We start from the raw sequence: 21,544 nt of genomic DNA on the forward strand, positions 1-21,544 counted from the left end.
GGGAGGGGGGAGGGGGGAGGGATTGCATTGGGGAGTTATACCTGGTATAAATGATGAATTGATGGGTGCTGACGAGTTGGTGAGTGCAGCACACCAACATGGCACATGTATACATATGTAACAAACCTGCACGTTATGCACATGTACCCTAGAACTGAAAGTATAATAAAAAAAATAAAATAAAAAAATAAAATAAAATATGGTACACCCAAAATAAATAAAAAATAAATAAATAAATAAATAAAATAAGAACTTTTTGAAGTATAATTTACCTATTATAAAATTTGTTTTACATGTACAAATCGATGATTTTTAGTAGATTTATAGAATTGTGCAACTATAAACAAAATTGAAGTTTAGAACATATTATCACTTCCAAAAATCTCTCTACAAATTTGTAGTAACACTCCATTCTCACCCCAACACCACTCGACCACTAATCTACTTTCTGTCTCTATACATTTGTCTTTCTTGGACATGTCATGTGAATGGAATCATACAATGTGCGACATTTTGTGTCTGGCCATTTTCACTTAGCATAACACATTTGAGATTCATCCATGCCATTGTGTGTATTCCTTTTTTATTGATGATTAATATTCCATTGTATAGATATATACCACATCTTGTTCATCCATTCACAATAATGGACATTGGTGTTGTTTCCACCTTTTACCTATTGTGAATAAAGCTGCTATAAATAGGTCTTTCTTTGGACACATGTTTTCATTTATCTTTGTTAGTGAATAATTAGAGTAATTAAAGTAAGAATTAGAGTAAAACCACAGGGTCTTATGGTAAGCTTAAGTTAAACGTCAAAAGCTGCCAAAATATTGTCCAAAGTGTGATTTCCACCATAATTTATGATCTTGTGTTTTTTTTCCAAATCCTTGTCAACATTTGGAATTGTTGATCTTTTTTATTTTTAGCCATTTTAGTGTGCATGTCGTAGTATCTCATTGTAGTTTTAATTTGCATTTCTTTAATCACTAATAATGTTGAACATATTTCCATGTGCTTATTAGCCAACAGAATATATTATTTGCATATCTATACTTCTTATTTTCACATTAGGTTGTTTTTCTTCTCATTATTGAATTGTAAGGGTTATTTATGTATTTTTAATGCAAGTTCTTTATCAGATGTATGTTTCACAAATATATTCACTTTCTTTGTGCCTTGTCTTTTCATTTTCTTAAAAGTATCTTTTGACAAGCAAAAGTTTTGAATTTTTATGAAGTCCAATTTATTGTATTTTTTCTTGTATGCATCATGATTTTGGTGTCATACCTAAGAAATCTTTGTGTAACTCAAGGTAACAAAGATTTCCTCCTATGTTCTCCTTTAGAAATTTTAGCTCTTAAATTTCGGTTTATGATCCATTGTTAGTTGATTTTTGCTTATGGTGTGAGGTAACAGTCTAAGTTCATATCTTGCACTTGTATATTAAATTCTCCTAGAAACATTTACTGAAAAAGCTATTTTTTTCTCAACTGAATTGCTTGGCATCTTGGTCAAAAATCAATTGGCTCTAAATATCAAAGTTTATTTCTGGATTTTCTATTTTTTCCATTACAATATTATAATGTAATATTTTTATATTACAATATTTAGGCCAAAACTGTACCATATTGATTACTGTAGCTTTAAAATTGGAAAGTGTAAGTACTCACAATTTTTTTTTTTTGAAAGATGCTTTGGCTATTCTAGATCCTTTGTATTCTCATATGAATTTTAGAATCAACTTGCCATTTTCACAAAAAGAAAATCTGGATTTTCAAAGGGTATGTGTTGAATATATAGAGCAATTTGGAGAGAACTGCTGCCTTAATGCTATTAGGACTTCTAAATCTGTGAACACGGAATGTCTGAACATGTCACCTTCAAATAGACACTTTTGATTTTTGCTTTCCAATCATTCTCTTATATTCTTTTGCTTGCCTAATTATTTAGACAGCTTTATTGAAATATGATTCACATGCCAATTTATCCTCTTGAAGTGTACAATTAAATGATTTTTAATATATTCACAGTTGTGCAACCGTCACCAAGATCTAATTTCAGAACATTTTAGTCACATCAGAAAAAACCTCCATACCATTAGCAGTCATTCCCCATTTCTTTTCTTCTTTGACTGGCTAAATTCTTGAATAAGAAGTTGAATAAGGAAGAAAAAAACATCCTTGCTTGATCTTAGGGGAAGTATCTTAGTCTTTCAGTATTAACTATGATGCTAGATGAGGGTTTTTAGTAAGTGCCATTTATCAATTGAGGAAGTTGTCTTCTATTCCTAGATTTTTGAGAGTTTTTAATCATAAAGTGGTTTTAGACTTCATCTTCCTGGTTTCGTTTTTGACCTCCTTCAACTTTTTCTCTATAAAATTGCCATAATTTTAAAATGTTAGTTTGATCAAGTTACCCTCTGCTTAAAATCCCACAGTGCCTCTATATTACACTCATAGTGAAAGCAAAAATATCCAGGAGCTCTTATACTATCTAGTTCATGCCCCATAATTTCTTCTTTGAACTCATTTCTATTACTCTTCCCCTTGAGCTCTACAACACAGCCACAGTAGGCTAGTTGCTATTTCTTGAGCACACTGGGCACACTTCTACCTCAGGGCCTTTGCACTGCTACCCCTTCTAACTTGAATGCTCTTTCCCCAGGTTTCTACAAGGCTCATTCTCTCATCTGCTTCAGATTGTTGCTCAAATGTCACCTACTCAGTGAGGCAACTGCTAAACACCCTATTAAAAATTGAAACCCCTTCCAAATACTTGTTACCCATATCTTTTAATTTTTATTCCTGGGGTATATCACATTTCAATAAACTATATAATTTGCTTACTTATCTTGTTTATTTTCTGTCTTACTCTACTGAGATGTAAATTCTAAGTAGACAACAATTTTGGTATTTTATCCCTTATCTGTGATTTAATTTTCTATGATTTTGGTTACCCACTATCATCCACCATCTGAAAATATTAAATGGAAAATTCTAGTATTAAACAATTCATAAGTTTTAAGTTGCATGCCATTCTGAGTAGTGTAATGAAATCTCGGCTATCCTTGAAGTGTACAATTAAGTGATTTTTAATATATTCACAGTTGTGCAACTGTTGTTGCACAGTTGTCCCATCCTGAGATGTGAATCCTCCCTTTGTTCAGTAGATGCTACCTGCTCATTAGTCACTTAGTAGCTGCCTCAGTTATCAAATCGACTGTGTCATTGTCATACTGGTTATGTTCAAGGAACCCTTATTTTACTAATTAATGGTCCCAAAGTGCAAGAGTATTGTGCCTAACTTATAAATAAATTAAACTTTATCATATGTATGTATATATAAGCAAAAATATAGTATATAGAGAGTTCAATACTATCTGTGGTTTTGGGCATCCACTGGGGATCTTTTGTTGACTACACCAGTGAATCAGGAAACTTTTAGTCAGCTCCCAGACTATGTTGAGTGATTTGGGGCAAGACATGTTCCTTCTACTTTCTCATACATAAATATATAAGGGGATAAAACTAGCTGCTTTCCATAAGGCTCTTGTAGCTCCGAAATTCTAGGAAGTAAACTATATGCCCATTGAAGTGAATAAATTGAGATATGATGCTATTAATGAATCATATTAAGACATGATTTTGCCTAGAACCCTAGCAATACTTAAACCTTATCTTGCCCAGCCTACACCTCCTCTCTGCAGACTCCAAGAGAAATGTGTGACTTTAGGAAAGAAAAGTCATTCAGTAAATCATTCATTGAGTTGATATTCATTGAATACCTACAATGTGCTAGATACTTAACTAGGATGTTAGCACACATTAAAGAAAAAACAAGATTAAAAATCCATAACCTTATAGAAAGGAAGGAAAGAAAAATAGATGATAAATAGAAAACGTAAATTAGAAGGTGCATTGTATTTTAGGGGCTATGAAAAAAGAAAGCATGATAAGGTTTACTACCTATAGGGAAGGTAGTAAACTCAGTGGAGATCAGAGTAAGCCCCATTTAGAATATGCTAATTAAGCAAAACTTGAAAGAAATGCAGAAATTAATTATCCAGGTATTCAAAAGAAGAACATCCTAGGCAGAGAGCATAGTGAGTGGAAAGGTCATGATGTAAGAGAGACAGGCATGTTGACAGAGCTGAAGCAGAGTGAAGGGGAGGGTGGAAGACAAGATTATATCAGACACTGTAAGCTTTGATAAGGACTTTGGTTTTTACTCTGTAATAGATCGGCAAACACTGGAAGGCTGTTATATAGAATATACTCTAAGAGGGAAGGGGAAAAGCAGAGACAACCTAGGAGGCTGTTGCAACAATATAACTTTAACTTAGTGTGATGGGATAAAAAGCAACTGTTTTGCAGCAAAGGTGGAGGCGGGGAGGTGACAAGAAAGTCAGGATTGGTAAAGCATGGTAAAGCATGGTAAAATGAGGGTAACAACTGAAGTATGTATGTGGGGGAGAAGGGTGCAGGTGAAGGGCTAAAAATGTGGTCAGATTTTCATTTGTATCCTCGTCTCCCAAAGAAGGGGCTTCCTGGATTGCCTCTTACTTTGTATCTGGTCTTCGCATAAAAAGCAAAGCAGGCCAACCCCTGTATTGCGACTATAGTTCTGTGATCTGAATACCACATTTTCAGGGGATTCTGACCTTTTTTGGAAAGCTCACTGAAAACTGCTAGCAAAAATACAACCAGATTTAGTAGAGCTTCACAAATGAATCCATGAAGAGGGAGAAAGATTGGAAAAGGAGAGAGGACATGAAATTTTTATAGGGCTTGTTTATTTTGCTGATCTGAAGTCTGAGGCAACCATGTCACTTAAAGGCTCTGATTCTGCCCCAGCTTTCTCTTTGAAATTATTTTCTATATATAGTAAAGATAATAATGATGATAGTGATAATCCTCTGGAGTAGATAAAACCTTTGATTTCTTTTTTTCTAATTTGTGCCTCCCACCACCCTATAAATCCCTGATATTGTTAAATGGATAAATGTTGAATGGATAGATGGGTTATGTAGGGGAAGAGGATATTGTCTCTATTCCTTTTTAAAAGTGAGGGAACTAAAGTTGCCTTGGATATTTACAAAATTTCCGATGTGTCTTGAACAAAAGCTGAATTCTGAAGCTAGCCTGCAATACTCCACCAGTCTGACTTTATTCTTAAGGCACAAAAGGGGTTTCATGACTCAAAGAACCAGACACAAGAGAAATGTATTTCACTGAAAAACATGCTCCTTGTGTTGGATACTGAAAAGATTCCATGAGAGTTTAATAAAGAAAATTGTGTTCCTTTTCTCCACTTATATTATTTCCAAGATACTGCCTCTTATGAGTAATGCCAAGGGGAAATTACTTTATATCTAGCCAGCAGTTCTGGGGACATGGAGAATAAGACCACAACAAATAGACTATCAAAGCAGGATGCAAAGGCAGTGATTTCTGATTAGGGGCAAAACTGATTTAAAACTTTTCTATCTTTATTCCCATCCACTTCTACCTCAACCCACTTAAGCACAGAGGAGAGAGAAAAAGCAAATGTTTGTAGGTGCAAGGTACTTCACAAACCAAATTACGTTGTGCTCTTTTTATTGATTCTTAAACATGTCAACGCTGTCTGACCTTCTTGCCCTCCTTATCTCCCTTCCCATAGCTAGGATGTTCAATATTCCTTCAAGTTTTTTCAGCAATAGAAAGCATTCTGACTGCATTCAGGCTAATGTACTCAACTCCTGCCCTGTGTCAATGGTTAACTGCATATGTGAGGGTTAGCTTTCTTTTCCTATAGCACTGGTCACTATGAGGGCAACAATTGTGGCTCGTGCCTCTGGTTCTTCCTTCTTTTCTTAGTATCTTCCCATGACTACCTTATACATAGAACATACTTGCTCAAAGATAACCAAAGATAACTAGAACATCTCTCATATGACTGAAAGATTGCTGAGGACCTGAGGAGACCGTTACCCTCAGATGAATGGAAAATTGTTAGTGTAGAAAGAACACCAGATTGCACTGAAGCTCATCAGGTTGTGTGACTTGAGAAACTCACTTTAACACCATGAATTCTTATTTATGAAATAAAGATGATAATAATGTCTGCAATATGTCCCTCACAGGGTCACTATGGGGAGCAAATGAGGTAAATAGAATCCTTAGTTCCAGGTAACCAGGGTCCCTACATCACAAATGTTATGGTAGGCCTGAGTGGAATTACTGATGGGAATGTTCTTTAGAAGTTGTAACATGCTGTGAGCATCTCATAGGTTATTATCAATGATCATCATAATGATAACAATTATACATTGAACGTTCTATGCCTTCATAGACACATGGATGTCTGTAATTTGACAAGAAATATCTCCTGGTATCTCACTCTCATTAACCAAAGAAAAATCGTATTAAGCAGCAATAGGCTGTGGATATCTTGTTAAGATCTTGCTTCCTAACACTGTTACAGTAGTACTGTGATGTGAAGAGTGAGAAATGGAGACCCCACACATGAGATCCCTTTCAGGCACGTCTTTACTTGTTGCCTCAACAAAACACTTCCCCACAGGCTTCTTTGGTAATTGCATAGAAGTGAGGCATATTCTTTTCAGTCTCATATATTGATGTTTTATTAGGCAAGATTTCTGGTCCTAAGTAGTACTTGGGCCCTGAAAAGTTATCAGCAGGAGTACCTATCTAAGGGAAGAAGCCATTGGGGGAATGGGTGACATTATAATTGATAACCAGTTTCTCAACTTATTAGAACTCCAAAAGGATGGCGGGGGTTGAGTCCAATATAACCAGTAAGTATAAAGGCTAGTTAGAAGTAGCTCGTGAGAGCTAGCTTCCAAGCAACTCTAAAGTTTTGCTACGTGAGCCCCATTTCTACATAGGAGGCTACTATCTAGCCCAAGGAAAGTTAAGTCTTGAAAAAAATTTAAAAATCAGAAGGGGAAACCTTGAAATAGACTATTCAGGGAGACTATTGCAGGGGAGTGAGTATGTAAACATGTCATATACCATTCAGATTTCCACCGAGCAATCCATCCAACATCTTTTCCAAATGTTGCCTCTGTTGACAGAGTATGAGCTCTTTAGACTTGACCTCTGAGGTTTCTGATGTCCTCCATCACCTTTGTATTTTTTCCTGGAGTGGTCAGTTTTCGTGTGTGTGTGTGTGTGGTGTGTGTGTGTGTGTGGTGTATGTGTGTGTGTGTGTTCCTGTGAGCAGTAGAATTATCTTTTTTGTCTGTCTGTTAATGATCAGGGTAAAGATATTCTTTCTACATACCTCTTCTCTTCAGTGCAATCTTTAAATTGGTTAACTCACAGAATAGCCTGCTGAGAAGAAATATTTCAGAAATAATTAAACTGCGATCAGGAGTGAATGAGTCAGAACCTGGTGTTTCCAGGCTTCTTGGGGGGTGTCTAAGGAAATACAGTTAAGGTAAAAAAGATATATCTGTTTTTCAAAGGTGACAGCATGGGATTCAGATATGATCCAAAAATATGAATACTTAATGCCTCTTTGAGAGGCTATCTAGTTCATTTTATCCATCCTTTGTGTTCATAAAGACTTTGGAATCTCAGTGAACCTAAACAAACAAAAATCTCGTTATTCTTAGGAACACTCCATTGCTGCTGAGAATACAACCCTGTGTTTAATAACATTTATTTTAGCTTAATTTCATTTTCTGTTTGCCTTTCTTTTAGGTTAACAATTCATGCCGAGTGTCCCATGCATTTGGAAGATTTTCCCATGGATGTGCATGCCTGCCCACTGAAGTTTGGAAGCTGTATGTATTTTCTCTCTCTCTCTTTTGTTTTTTTTTTTGCCTGATCTTCCAAAAGAAATGTAACATACTCTATTCTGTCCACTACAAGTTCCTAAAGCTGAGACTTTTAATCTGGGCTGATATTGGGGTGGGTCAGAGAGTGGGGTTGAGTAGTACTAAGTAATCAGGAGGAGGAGACTAAGCCTTTAACAAGAGTTTTCTTTCTAAGAAGCAAACTTTATTTTGCCATTTCAGACTAATTTCTCTGCCATTAGATTGAAACATTAATGTCTGTTTCCTAAATTGCCCAAAGGACAGAGCAAGACAGAAGTGATATAAAATATAGTCACAGCTACCTAAGGACAAGATATGTCAAACAGAATGTGGTTATATTTTTTGAAGTGCATATTCTACCTGCATCTTCATATACTTCTATCCAGTTCTTAAGAGTATATGATAGGCAGGAAGAGACTCTGAAGGTTTGCTCACTTTTGAAAGTATTACCTTTTCCAGTATCTGTAAATTTTACAGAGAAAGTAGCAAATATATAGTCCATTTTCAAATGAATTAGAAAAATCAACATTGCATAGAATTTGAGTGAGTTTTTGAACCTAAAAATTTCAGAGTGGGTTTCATATACAGAGTCATCAGAGTAATATATCAAAATCTGTGTTGATCACATCAAAATTAAATTTAGCTGTGTTTTGAAACAGAAAGTGCATTTGAAAAGACCCAAATAATTAAGTTCAACATGTTTGCTCAATCATTAGTTTTTCAAATCTTTATAGACTGTCTTCTGTGTGCTAGGTTCTATTCTAGGAGCTTGGAATGCATCCATGAATAAAACAAAACCCTTGCCCTTGTGGAGCTTATATTATATAGAGAAGAGTGACAGTGAAAGATAAAATAATGGATTAAAGGGTAAAGCATAAAGCATGTTTTAATGTGAGAAGCAACATGGGAAAACATAAAAGTACTGCAGAATTAGGGGAAACATCCATTCCTAGATTTGTGTTACCACTGAAATTGAAAATACGGTGATTAGTGTCACCCTAATTTTTTAAAAGTAGCATTCAAGCAGAAATATTAAGAAAATAGAGAGCTTATCAATGCATATGTATATATGTATATATGTACATATATATGTGTGTATATATATATGTGTGTGTGTGTGTATATATGTATATATAGTGTTCTGAGTAGAAGGAACAACCAGGAAAAATACCTTATGTCAGAAAAGTGGATGACTTGTTCAGCCAGTGTGGCTGGCCAAAGTCAGGAAGGGGAGAGCAGGAGAAGAGGATGAGACCAAAGTGGGGGGCAGGTAATCTGAAATCTTATAGGCCATTAAAGGGCTTTGAATTATATTCTAAGGAAAAATGAAGAACAAATAGAATATTTTAGACAAAAGAATGGCATTATCTGACTTATGTCTTAAAATAATTACTAGGAATTTTTTTTTTCTTTTTTTGAGATGGAGTCTTGCTCTGTCACCCAGGCTGGAGTGCAGTGGCCGGATCTCAGCTCACTGCAAGCTCCACCACCCGGGTTGACGCCATTCTCCCGCCTCAGCCTCCCCAGTAGCTGGGGCTACAGGCGCCCGCCACCTCGCCCGGCTAGTTTTTTGTATTTTTTAGTGGAGACGGGGTTTCATCGTGTTAGCCAGGATGATCTCGATCTCCTGACCTCGTGATCCGCCCGTCTCGGCCTCCTGGAAATTTTTAAATGATGTAAATAGAAGAGGGATCAAACCATGTGGAGCCCAGGTAGGAGGTGACTACAGTATTTCTGGGAAGGACAGAGTTGTTTATTGGTCAACAGTGTTCCCTTCATTAACAACTATAAAACCTAGAACCATATAAACAGTAAAGCTCAGTGAAGATTGAAGTGTCTAAAATTCTGGAGATAGGGGAGAGCCTCTCATAGATGAAGTTGCAACCTACAGCTCTTTCATCTCTGGGAGCATTTGCCAATTCTGGCCTTGGATAGCAGCTTACCGGGCATAGGGCTCATACTAGTGGATGAGAAGAAACAGCAGTGATCTGATGATCACACAGGGCTAGGGTGACACAAAGGAAATATCTGAAACATGTCAAATTAATGGCTGATCTCCCTCTCAACATAATTGGTGAATTTTGAATTTGCACGGAGCATGAGGACAAAAGCTAATACGAAAAACGTTGAAAAGGAGAGCTTCCTTTTCTGCAGTCTTCCAATACTAAAAAAAGAAGACATGCTAGACTACTAGTTTAAAATCCTAGAGAGCTATATCCTAGGAACAAGGCAATAGCAAAGACAGACTAGATTTAGTAAAAACTATAACCCAGCAGAAGTCCGTTATGAGATTAAGGTGATAATTCTCCCATACTATCTGTATAGCAAAGTAAATAATGAAGCCTCTATGGTGGAAAAGAGACTTCTCTTTGAAAATACTACAGTTTTATACACAATGTATGGAATTCAATGAAAAATCAATAGTCATATGAATAGGCAGGACCATGAGACCTAAAACCAAGTTTTAAAACCAAAGCCAAAAACCAAAATATATAAACAGACCTACAGGTGATTTAGATGTCAGAGTTTGTAGTCAAGGACTTTAGAAAGCTATGGCTAATACATTCAAGAAAAAAGGGAAATGATTACTAAAGCAGATCGAATACCTATAATTTTAACAGAAAATTGGAACCTATAAAGAAGAATAAATTAGAATTACAGAGAAGTACAATATCTAAAATTCAGAATTCAATGGATAGATTTGACAAGCAGAAGGCAGCATCAGATGACTAAAAAACTGATAAATAGAAAAAAAGCAGAACTGAAGGATAGAAAGATAAATACAGAAAGAAGTAAAAAGCATGTGGGTCACAGTAAGGGAATATAAATCATCCTATTGTAAAGACGCATGCACATGTATGTTCATCACAGCACTACTCACAACAGCAAAGGCATAGAATCAACTTAAATGCCCATCAATAATAGACTGGATAAAGAAAATATAGTACATATACACCATGGAATACTCTGCAGCCACCAAAAAAGAATGAGATCTTGTCTTTTGCAGGGACATGCCTGGAGCTGGAGGCCATTATCCTTAGCAAGCTAACACAGGAACAGAAAACCAAATACCGCAAGTTCTCACTTATAAGTAGGAGCTAAATGATGAGAACACATGGACACACAGAGGGGAACAACACACACTGGAGCTTTTTGGAGGGTGAGAGGAGAGAGAGGATCAGGAAAAATAACTAATGGGTACTAGTGTTAATTACCTGGGTGACGAAATAATCTGTACAGCAAACCCCCATAACACAGGTTTACCTATGTAACAAACCTGCACATCCTGCATATGTACCCCTGAACTTAAAATAAAAGTTAATAAAAGAAATTGCAATGTGTAATTTGCAGAGGATAAACAGGCAGATAATGGAGCGAAAGCAATAATTAAGTAAAGGCCAAACACTTTAAAACTGGTGAAAATTATCAGCCCAAATACTCAAGAAATCATATAAACATGAAGCAGCATAAATAGAATGAAAAAATTTCTTATTCTAAAGTTTATATGGAAATATTTAAAGTAACAAGAATAGTTAAGATGATCTTAAAGAATAATAAAGCTGGGAAATTTACATTAAAATCTAATCTGATATCAGATATCTAGAGGTATTTTGAAGTTACAGTAATTTAGAAAAGGTATTATTGCTGCAAAGTAGACAAATATACTCATGGAACAGAATAGGAGAGAGAGAGAGAACGAGAGAGAGAGAGAGAGACAGAGAGAGAGAGAGAGATTCATCTTGACTCTTATATCACATGATAAGCAAAAATAAATTCCAGATGGTTTGCAGATCTAAATGTGAAAGAGTGAAAGGTAAAACAATCCAGCTTTTATTAATAGAAGAAAGCAAAAGAGAATGTCTCCATGATCTTGGAAAAGGTAGAGGTTGCTTACACAGGACATAGATTAACATTAACCATAAAGGTAAAATAGAATGACTTAAAATATATTAAAAATTAAGAAATTTTCTTTATTAGAAGATCATTAAGGGAGTGAGTAGAAGCCACAGAGAGGGAGAAAGTATTTGCATTGCATATGCATAACAAAGGACTCAAAAGCATAAGACATCCTACAAATCTATATAAAAAGTATCTGAAACCTCGATAGAAAAAAGGCCAAAGTCTCTAATGGGCACTGTTAAAACAGTTTCCCAAGCTCACAAACACACACAGACACGCAGGCACGCACATGCACATGCACACAGGCACAGACACACACACACAGTGACTGATTGTATTAGTCAGCAGAGAAATGCAAAATAAAATCCAAAGGCTACCAGTACCCACCCATTAGAGTGACTAACATAAAAAAGACAGAAAATACCACTTCTTGGTGAGGATGTTGAGCAAATCTGTACTCTCATACACTACTGATAAGAATGTAAATTTGTACCAAGGTTTTTGAAAATTGTTTGGTGCTATTTAATAGTGCTGTACATGTGCATATCATATAACTTTGCATCTCTAGTCCTGAGCATAGTTCCAAACAGACATCATTGTTTATGTATACCAAAAGGCATATTAAGAATGTCCATAGCAGAGCTAATTGTAATAAACTCCACTGGAAACTCCCTTAATGTCCATCAGAATGGAATAAAAAGCTGTAGCATAGTCACACAAAGAAATACTATACAGCAATTACAATTATATTACACTCAACATGGATGAGGTCACAGCCACAATGCTGAGCAAAGGCCAAATACATAAGTATATACATAGTCTGATTCTATTTATACTATATACACAAACAGGCAAAACTAATATGTGCTGTTAAAAATTGTTATTCATAGAACACTTTCAAACTTCTTAATGCTCTTTATTCATAATACGGATCTCTAACTTTTAATAAATAAAAATATTAATAATAACTTTAGAAGTATTCATAAAGAGTGGTAATATATGGAAGATTACTCAGACACTGGAAATGATAGCAAACTGATAGTATTTGAATAACAACATTTGAATTTCTTAATAAAGTAAACAGCACTACACAGAATCACTTGTCAAAATTGCCAGTTTAACGATTTATTTTGCTTCTTAAATCTGTTATTTATTAGAAGAACACTCTCAGGGTTTGTGTATAGTATACTATGCATATGGTGTATAGTATTTTATGCATTTAGAATACTGTGTGTGCAGTATACTATACATATAAAATACTATGTGTATAGTATACTTATGCATATAGACTTACTAATATTAAATTTTCAAAAATTACCATCAGCAGCATAGAGGGCCATTAACACATTTATAATAAGCAAAATCAACTGATCAGGTTGTGACCACTTTAATCCTTTGTACTTCTGTTCTGACACCTGAGAATTTCAAAACTTTAACTCAGTGTGACAGTGTTTCCTGCTCTTGGTTTTGAGTTAACATCAATAGATTCCTTCAAACTAGTAAAGTCTCTATGTCTATTGTTAAGCTTTAATTCTTACAAGATCATTATAATACCTTTTTCTATTTTTGCTCATTTCTCAAGTTTTTTTCTCTGGATTTGATATTCAGAAAAATATGTATCTTTCTCAACACAATGTCAGGAAGGAGTTTCCACAGTGAAGCACTAGTCAGGATAGTGGCTACCCTTGGTGAGGGTTGTTATTGGAAAGAGAAGCAAATGATACTCCTGGGTGCTGATTATCTGGAATGTAACTTCGGTGTTCATTAAAGAGATCTGGATTGGAGATTTAATTTAGGTGTCATCCACATAGATGATGTTTAAAGTCATACAGCTAGATGAGATCACTACAGAAATGACTATATACAGAGAAAAGAAGAAAATCAAGGAAGGACTTTCTTTTTAGACATGATAACATTTAGAAGTTAGAAAGAAGAGAATAATTTAATAAATGTGAAGACGAAGGCAGGTGACGTATGAGAAAATCTAAAGGGAACGTGTTGTTCTGGAGGCCAAATAAAGTACATCAAGAAGAAGAGTGATTTAAATTCTTAAGTTCCTAAGTGGGCAGTTAAAATTAATCTTAGAAAACCTCTAGTGAGGAAGGAATTCTGGAATGACAGAGTTAGAACTTCTAAAATCCACTCCTCCATAAAAGCAATGAGACAATTTTCAAACATTGTCAAAATAAACTTTCTCCAAACTCTGGAATTTAACAAAAGTCTCCTAACACTCTGAAGAGTGTTATTCAAGAAAAATGATTAGTTCTCAGTAAGACCAGGGAGCCCTATTCCCATCTTCTTCTTCCCTCCTCTGTAGAAGCCTTGAAGATTTTGTCATGATGAAAAGGTCAATCCATCAGAAAAAATATATATAATAGTTATAAAGAAATACACACTTAAACACAGAGCCCCAAAATACATGAAGGAACACTGATAGAACTGAAGGGAAAAATAAGACAATTCAACAGTAATAATTAGAGATTTCAATATTCCACTTTCAGTACATAGATAGAACAACTAGGCAGATCAACACAGAAATACAAGATTTGAACAATTCTATAAACCAACTAGACATAACCAACATCTATAGAGCGTTCCACCAAACAACATCAGACTGTACATTATTCTCAAGTGCACATGGAACATTTTCTGAGATAGACCATATATTAGGTCATACAGTAAGACTCAATAGATTTAAAAGTATTGAAACCATACAAAGTACATTTTCTCACCCAAAATTAGAAATCAGTAAGAAAAGGAAATTCCCAAAATTTACAAATATGTTGAGATCAAACAACATATTCTCCTCTTAAATAGACTGATCCAAATAAAGAATCACAAGGAGAATTAGAAAATATTTTGAGGCCAGGCGCGGTGGCTCAAGCCTGTAATCCCAGCACTTTGGGAGGCCAAGACGGGTGGATCACAAGGTCAGGAGATCGAGACCATCCTTGCTAACCCGGTGAAACCCCGTCTCTACTAAAAAATACAAAAAACTAGCTGGGCGAGGTGGCGGGCGCCTGTAGTCCCCGCTACTCGGGAGGCTGAGGCAGGAGAATGGCGTCAACCCGGGAGGTGGAGCTTGCAGTGAGCTGAGATCCGGCCACTGCACTCCAGCCGGGGCAAAAGAGAACAACTCCGTCTCAAAAAAAAAAAAAAAAAAAAAAAAAAATCGAAAATATTTTGAAACAAATGAAAATGATGACATAACATACCAAAACTCATGGGATGCATCAGCTTAAAGCAGTGCTTAGAGGGAAATTTATAATTGTAAAACCTTTATTTATTTATTTATTTATTTATTTATTTATTTATTTATTTATTTTTTGAGAGGGAGTCTCGCTCTGTCGCCCGGACTGGAGTGCAGTGGCTGGATCTCAGCTCACTGCAAGCTCTGCCTCCCGGGTTTACGCCATTCTCCTGCCTCAGCCTCCCGAGTAGCTGGGACTACAGGCGCCCGCCACCTCGCCCGGCTAGTTTTTTGTATTTTTTTTAGTAGAGATGGGGTTTCACCGTGTTAGCCAGGATGGTCTTGATCTCCTGACCTCGTGATCTGCCCGTCTCGGCCTCCCAAAGTGCTGGGATTACAGGCTTGAGCCACCGCGCCTGGCAAAACCTATATTTAAAAGAGAAATCTAAAATCAATAACCTGAACTTCCACCTTAAGAGACTAGAAAAAGAAGACCAACCTAAATCCAAAGCAAGCAGAAGGAAAAAATAATAAATATTAGAGTACAAATAAATAAAATAAAGAATTTTAAAAATTAAAGAAAACCAAAAAATCTAAGTTATTTGAAAAGATCAGCAAAACTGATAAACCTTTCACCAGACAGACAAAGCAAATAAAAGAATAGAATCACATTGCTAAAAGCATGAGAGAAGGCACATCATGCTTGCCTTACAGAAATAAGCAGGATTTTATGGAAATACTATGAGCAACTGTACACCAACCAATTAGATAACAGAGATGAAATGAAAAAATGTCATAGAAATATACAAACTGATGGAACTGACTGAAGGAGAAATAGAAGTTTTCATTGACCCTATACTAAGTCAATAGGTTACATTAGTGATTTAATAACTTCTCATAAAGAAAAGCCCAGGCTTAGATCTAAGCCTTCACCATTGAATTGTACAAAACATTTGAAGAAGACTTGATACCAATCAATACCAGGGTTTCACAAATAATTCTTCCAAAATATAGAAGGGGAAAGAACATTTCTTAATTCATTCTACGAGGCTAGTGTTACCCTGATACCAAAACCAAAGGTCACTAGAAAATACAACTATAGACAAGTATTTCTTATGACTACAGTCATAAGACAGCCATAAGACACAAAAATCTTCAACGAAACTCTAGCAACTGATTCAAGCAACTTATAAAATGGATTATACATCAGTTTTAAGTGAGATTTATCCCAGGAATACAAAGTTGGCTCAACAACTAAAAACCATTCAACATAATATAACATATTAATAAAACGGACAAAAACCACACGATCATCTCAATACATAAAGAAGCATATATACTCTGCACTAGAAATACAAAATTTTCTTAATTTGCCTGTAATTAGTGGCTATAACTTGTCCTGTCACTGTGAATAATAAAAGTTTTGAGAATTGCAATTATTTGATTAAGTTATAAACCAATATAGTACCTGTTTCCATTTGGTTTTATATATACCAGCCTCAGATTGTAGCTTTCAGATTCATCAGAACGCCTAAATTTTTAAAAAATTATTTTTGTTTCAATTGACAAATAAGTGTGTATACTTTTTGGGTACAATTAGATGTTTCAATAAGTATACATATTGTGTAATGATCAAATCGGGGTATTTAACATTTCCATTATCTCAAACATTTATCATGTATTTGTGATGAGAACATTCAAAATCCTCTCTTCTGGCTATTTTGAAATATATCATACAATATTTTTAAAATATAATTAGCCTTCTGCACAATAGCACACCAGAACTTATTCCTTCTATCCAGCTATACCTTGTACCCATTAATCAATCTCCCTCCATTAACCAAGCTCTCTCCAGGCCCTCTGTCTTCTCCTTCCCCAGCCTCAGGTAACCGCCATTCTACTCTGTACTTTTATGATATCATCTATTTTAGATTATGTATATGAATGATACAATGCAATATTTGTCATTCTGAGCCTTGCTCACTTCATTTAACATAATGTCTTCCAATTTTATCCACATTGCCACAAATAATAGAATTTCATTCTCTTTTTATGGCTGAATAGCATCCCATTGTGTATGTGTGTGTGTTTATATATTATATAACATTTTCTTATTAATTCATTCATTGATGGACACTTGGATTGATTCCATATCTTGTCTATTTTGAACAGTGCTAAACTAATAATTGAAGTATAGATATCTCTTGAACATACTCTATTTATTTTGGGTGTATACCCAGTAGTGGAATTGCTGGATATTATGGTAATTCGGTTTATAATTTTTTGAGGAAATGCCATACTTTTTTTCATAGTGGCAGTACTAATTTGCATTCTCACCAACAGTGTATGAGAAAGAGTTCCCCTTCATCACACAGCGGGGCCTATCATGGGGAGGGGGGAGGGGGGAGGGATTGCATTGGGAGTTATACCTGATGTAAATGACAAGTTGATGGGTGCTGACGAGTTGATAGGTGCAGCACACCAACATGGCACAAGTATACATATGTAACAAACCTGCACGTTATGCACATGTACCCTAGAACTTAAAGTATAATAATAATGAAAATAAATAAAAAAAAGAAAAAAGAAAGAGTTCCCCTTTTTTCTCATCTTTTCCAGCACTTGTTCTCTTTTGTCTTTTTGATAATAGTCATTCTAAGCAGGGTGAGGTGATATCTAATTGTGGTTTTGATTTACATCTCTGTAATGATTAGTGATACCGGGCATTTTTTATATACCTGGTGGCCATTTGTGTATCTTCTTTTGAGAGATGTCTATTAAGGTCTTTAGCCCATTTTTAAAATCAGATTTTTTTATATTGAGTTATTTGAGTTCCTCATATATACTGGATATTAACCCCTTATCAGATGTGTACTTTGAAAATATTTTTCCCATTCTGTGTATTTTCTGTTCGCTCTGTTGTTTCATTTGCTCTATAGAAGATTTTTAGTTTGATAAAATTCCATATTTCTACTTTTGTTTTTACTGCCTGTGCTTTTGGATTCTTATCTAAAAGAACCTTGCCTAGATGACTGATGGCATGGAGAATTTCCCCACATTTTCTTCTAGTAATTTTATAGCTTTGGGTTTTACATTTAAGTCATTAATCCATTTTGATTCGATTGTTTATAGTGAGAGGTAAGGGTCTAGTCTCATTCTTGTACATGTTGACATGCAGTTTTCTCAGCACCATGTTGAAGAGGCAATGGGATTCATCCCAGGGATGCAAAAATGGTTGAAAACATGCAAATGAATAAATGTGATAATGACATCAACAAAATCAAGGACAAAAAACACATGGTCATTTCAGTAGATGAAGAAAAAAATATTCAATAAAGTTCAACATCTCTTCATGATGAAAGCTCTTAACTAATTAGGTATAGAAAAAGAATGTACCTCAGCACAATAAAGGCCATATATGACAAACCTACAGCAAACATCATACTGAATGGAAAAGGTTGAAAGCTCTTTTCTAAGATCTGAAACTGTGAAACAAGGCAAGGATACCCAGTCTCACCACTTCTCACAACTACTGGTGAGAAGTCCTAGAAGTACTAGAAGTCCTAGCCAGAGCAATTAGGCAAGAGAAAGAAATAAAAGGCATCCAAATTGGAAAGGAGGGAGTCAAATTGTCCCTGTTTGCAGATGACATAATCATATAAATAAATATATATGTATCCATACACACATACATACATGTGTGTATATATGTGTGTGTGTGTATATATATATACCCCTAAAGAATTAAACAAAAAATTGTTAGAATTAATGAAGAGAATAAGCAACGTGGAAGGATACAAAATCCACATACAAAAGTCAGTACCATTTCTATATGTCAATAGTGAACTATTTGAAAAAAGAAAGTGATTCCATTCACAATAGCTACAAAACGATAAAAGTCCTAGGAATAAATTTAACCAAGGAGATAAAAGATCTCCACAATGAAAGCTATAAACACAAATTAGAAAAACAGAATAAGACACAAATAAGTAGAAAGACGTCTTATGTTCATGGATTGGAAGAACTGATACTGTTAAAATATTCATGCTACCCAAAGCAAGCTACACATTCAATACAATTGCTATCAAAACAGCAATTACATGCTTCCTAAAATAGAAAAAACATTCTAAAATTCATATGAAACCACAAAAGACCCAAAATCTCCAAAACTATACTAAGCAAAATTAATAAACCTGGGGACATCACACTACCTGACTTCAAAATATACCATGAAGCTATAGTAACCAAAACAGCATGGTAGTGGCATAAAAATTGACACATAGAACAACGGAACATAAAAAGACACGTGCAGTTGTATGTTTATCACAGCACTATTTACAATAGCAAAGTCATGAAATCAATCTAAATGTCCATCAGCGGATGACTGGATAAAGAAAATTGGTACATATATGTATGTACACGCACAAACACATACACAGACACCATGGAATACTACTCAGCCGTAAAAAGGATAAAATCATGTGTCTGCTGCACCACAGATGGAACTAGAGGCCACTATCCTCAGTGATATAGTTCATAAACTCAACTACTGCATATTCTCACTTATAAGTGGAAGCCAAATAATGGATACACATGGATACAGAGAGTGGAATAATACACACTGGAGATTCCAAAAAATGGGAGGGTATGAGGGGGTGAAGACTGAAAAAATACCTGTAGGGTGCAATGTTTAGTATTTGGGCAGTGGGTACACTAAAAGCTCAGACTTGTTCACTACACAATATATCAGTTTAACAAAACTGCACTTGTACTCTCCAAATCTATAAAAATAAAAAAAAAAAAAAAGGAATAGAGAGTACAGAAATAAACCTACATATTTACAGCCAACTGATTTTTGACAAAAGCACCAAAATACACATTAAGGGAAGGGCAGTCTCTTCAACATATGGTGCTGGGAAATCTGGAGAATCCTTGGATTTTTACCATGTCCAAACCAAACTTAAGTTCTTTTCACTAAAACTCTTTGTGTTCTGTATCTTGGTTTAGATCCTGTATTCTGGTTACTTACCTCCTCAATCTTGTATCATATTCCTTTCCGCATTACATTGGCCTTCTGCAGTTCCTAGAACTCTTTACCACATAGAAGACTTTGCATTTGCTGGTTTTGGGGGGTTTTGGAGGTTTAGTTGTTTTGTTATAATTTTGGCCTGAAATGTTTTCCATCAAGCTCTTGCATGACTGACTCTTTCTCATTTTTTAATATTTTAGATTAGAAACCACCCTCAGAGAGATCTTCTCTTATCACTGTATCTAATGACGCCCCTCCTCACCCTGTAACTCTACTTTATTTTCTTCATAGCATGCACCACTATCTGTTACTATATTATTTATTTACTTGTTTATTGTCTGTCTTTTCTCACTAGACTGTAAGCTCAATGAGGTGATGGGGCCTCAAATGATTTATGACCTCTGTGCCTTCACTATCTAATATGATGCCTTAATATTTGTTGAACGGGTAACTGATTAAATCAATTTATCAAGCAACTGGTTTCTGACAATATTTCAAAAGAAATGCATTCTCATTTGTGCTAACATGGCAAGATTGTTTGTTACTTCCATTTTTCCTGGGGTGTGTTACATACCAAGGCTCAGATAACAGAAGGAGGCATTTTGCTAAGCAACTAAAGACAAGGAGATGCTTTAGCCATTATAACTCATATGAAATATAGTGAGGGGCCCATTCAGTGAGTGCAAAAGTTCTAAATGTCAGGTAGATATCCTTTCTTCAGGAACCAGTCCCTCCACCCTACCCCAGCTCCTCCATGAAAGTACAATGATTGGAATTGAAATGAGGGGGCAGTTTTATAGGAGAGAAGCTGAGGAATTAAAGGAGCCCAAATCCATGGAAGAAGGAAAGCAGAAAGAGGTCTAACTGGGAAGAATTCTGTTCCCCAGTGGGTGAATAAATTCCATCATTATCCATGTACTTGCAAAAGCTACAATGTTAGGATCATGTAGAATCTTTTTTAAATGTCCTTTTTCCTTTCTTAACCACATGAAAACTCAAAAATTATAATCATTTCTACTTTTTAAATTGCTCCGTCCCACTCAGTTCAACCCACTGTCTAGTATATTATGCCTATGGGTCACTGACACCAAAAGGCGTTGTGATGACCTTTTAAATACTGTCTTGGCTTCAGTTTCATTCTTTTCCACCAGCCATCCCTACGACAGCTAGGGTGATCCTTCCCAAGCTTATATCTGGTCATGTCATCTCTCTCCTTTAGGCATGTCCACAATTCGTTGTGTGTACACACATGTGTGTACACACATGTGCATATTCCAACAGAGGTTCCCATTTGCCCATTAGAAGTTTCTTCTGGGGACTCTATAATAAAAGGAAGAAATCCAGGACTGCAAAAACTCTTAGGGTAGGCAATTTGGACATTTTTTTGTTTGTTTTTGAGACAAAGGCCTTGCTCTATTGCCTGGGCTGGAGTGCAGTGGCTCGATCATTGCTCACTGTAGCCTTGAACCCCTGGGCTCAATTGATCCTCCTGCCTCAGCCTCCTGAGCAGCAGGGGCTACAGGCATGTGCCACCATGCCCAGCTAATTTTTAATTTTTTTTTTTTTTTTTTTTTTTTTTTTTTTTTTTTTTTTTTTT

The 21,544-nt window shown here is 35.5% G+C and overlaps 1 protein-coding gene across 1 annotated transcript in view; it reads left to right on the forward strand.

Annotated features, from left to right (window-relative positions):
• Window positions 1-21,544, forward strand: part of GABRA3 (gamma-aminobutyric acid type A receptor subunit alpha3) — a 171,915-nt gene that overhangs the window by 124,203 nt on the left and 26,168 nt on the right. Inside the window, exon 4 of the mRNA XM_026451624.1 lies at window positions 7,713-7,795. Within this exon, the coding sequence (XP_026307409.1) occupies window positions 7,713-7,795 (83 nt within the window). The remainder of the gene's footprint in view (window positions 1-7,712; window positions 7,796-21,544) is intronic.

Source organism: Piliocolobus tephrosceles, chromosome 12, assembly GCF_002776525.5.
Source record: "Piliocolobus tephrosceles isolate RC106 chromosome 12, ASM277652v3, whole genome shotgun sequence".
NCBI classification, from domain to species: Eukaryota; Metazoa; Chordata; class Mammalia; order Primates; family Cercopithecidae; genus Piliocolobus; species Piliocolobus tephrosceles.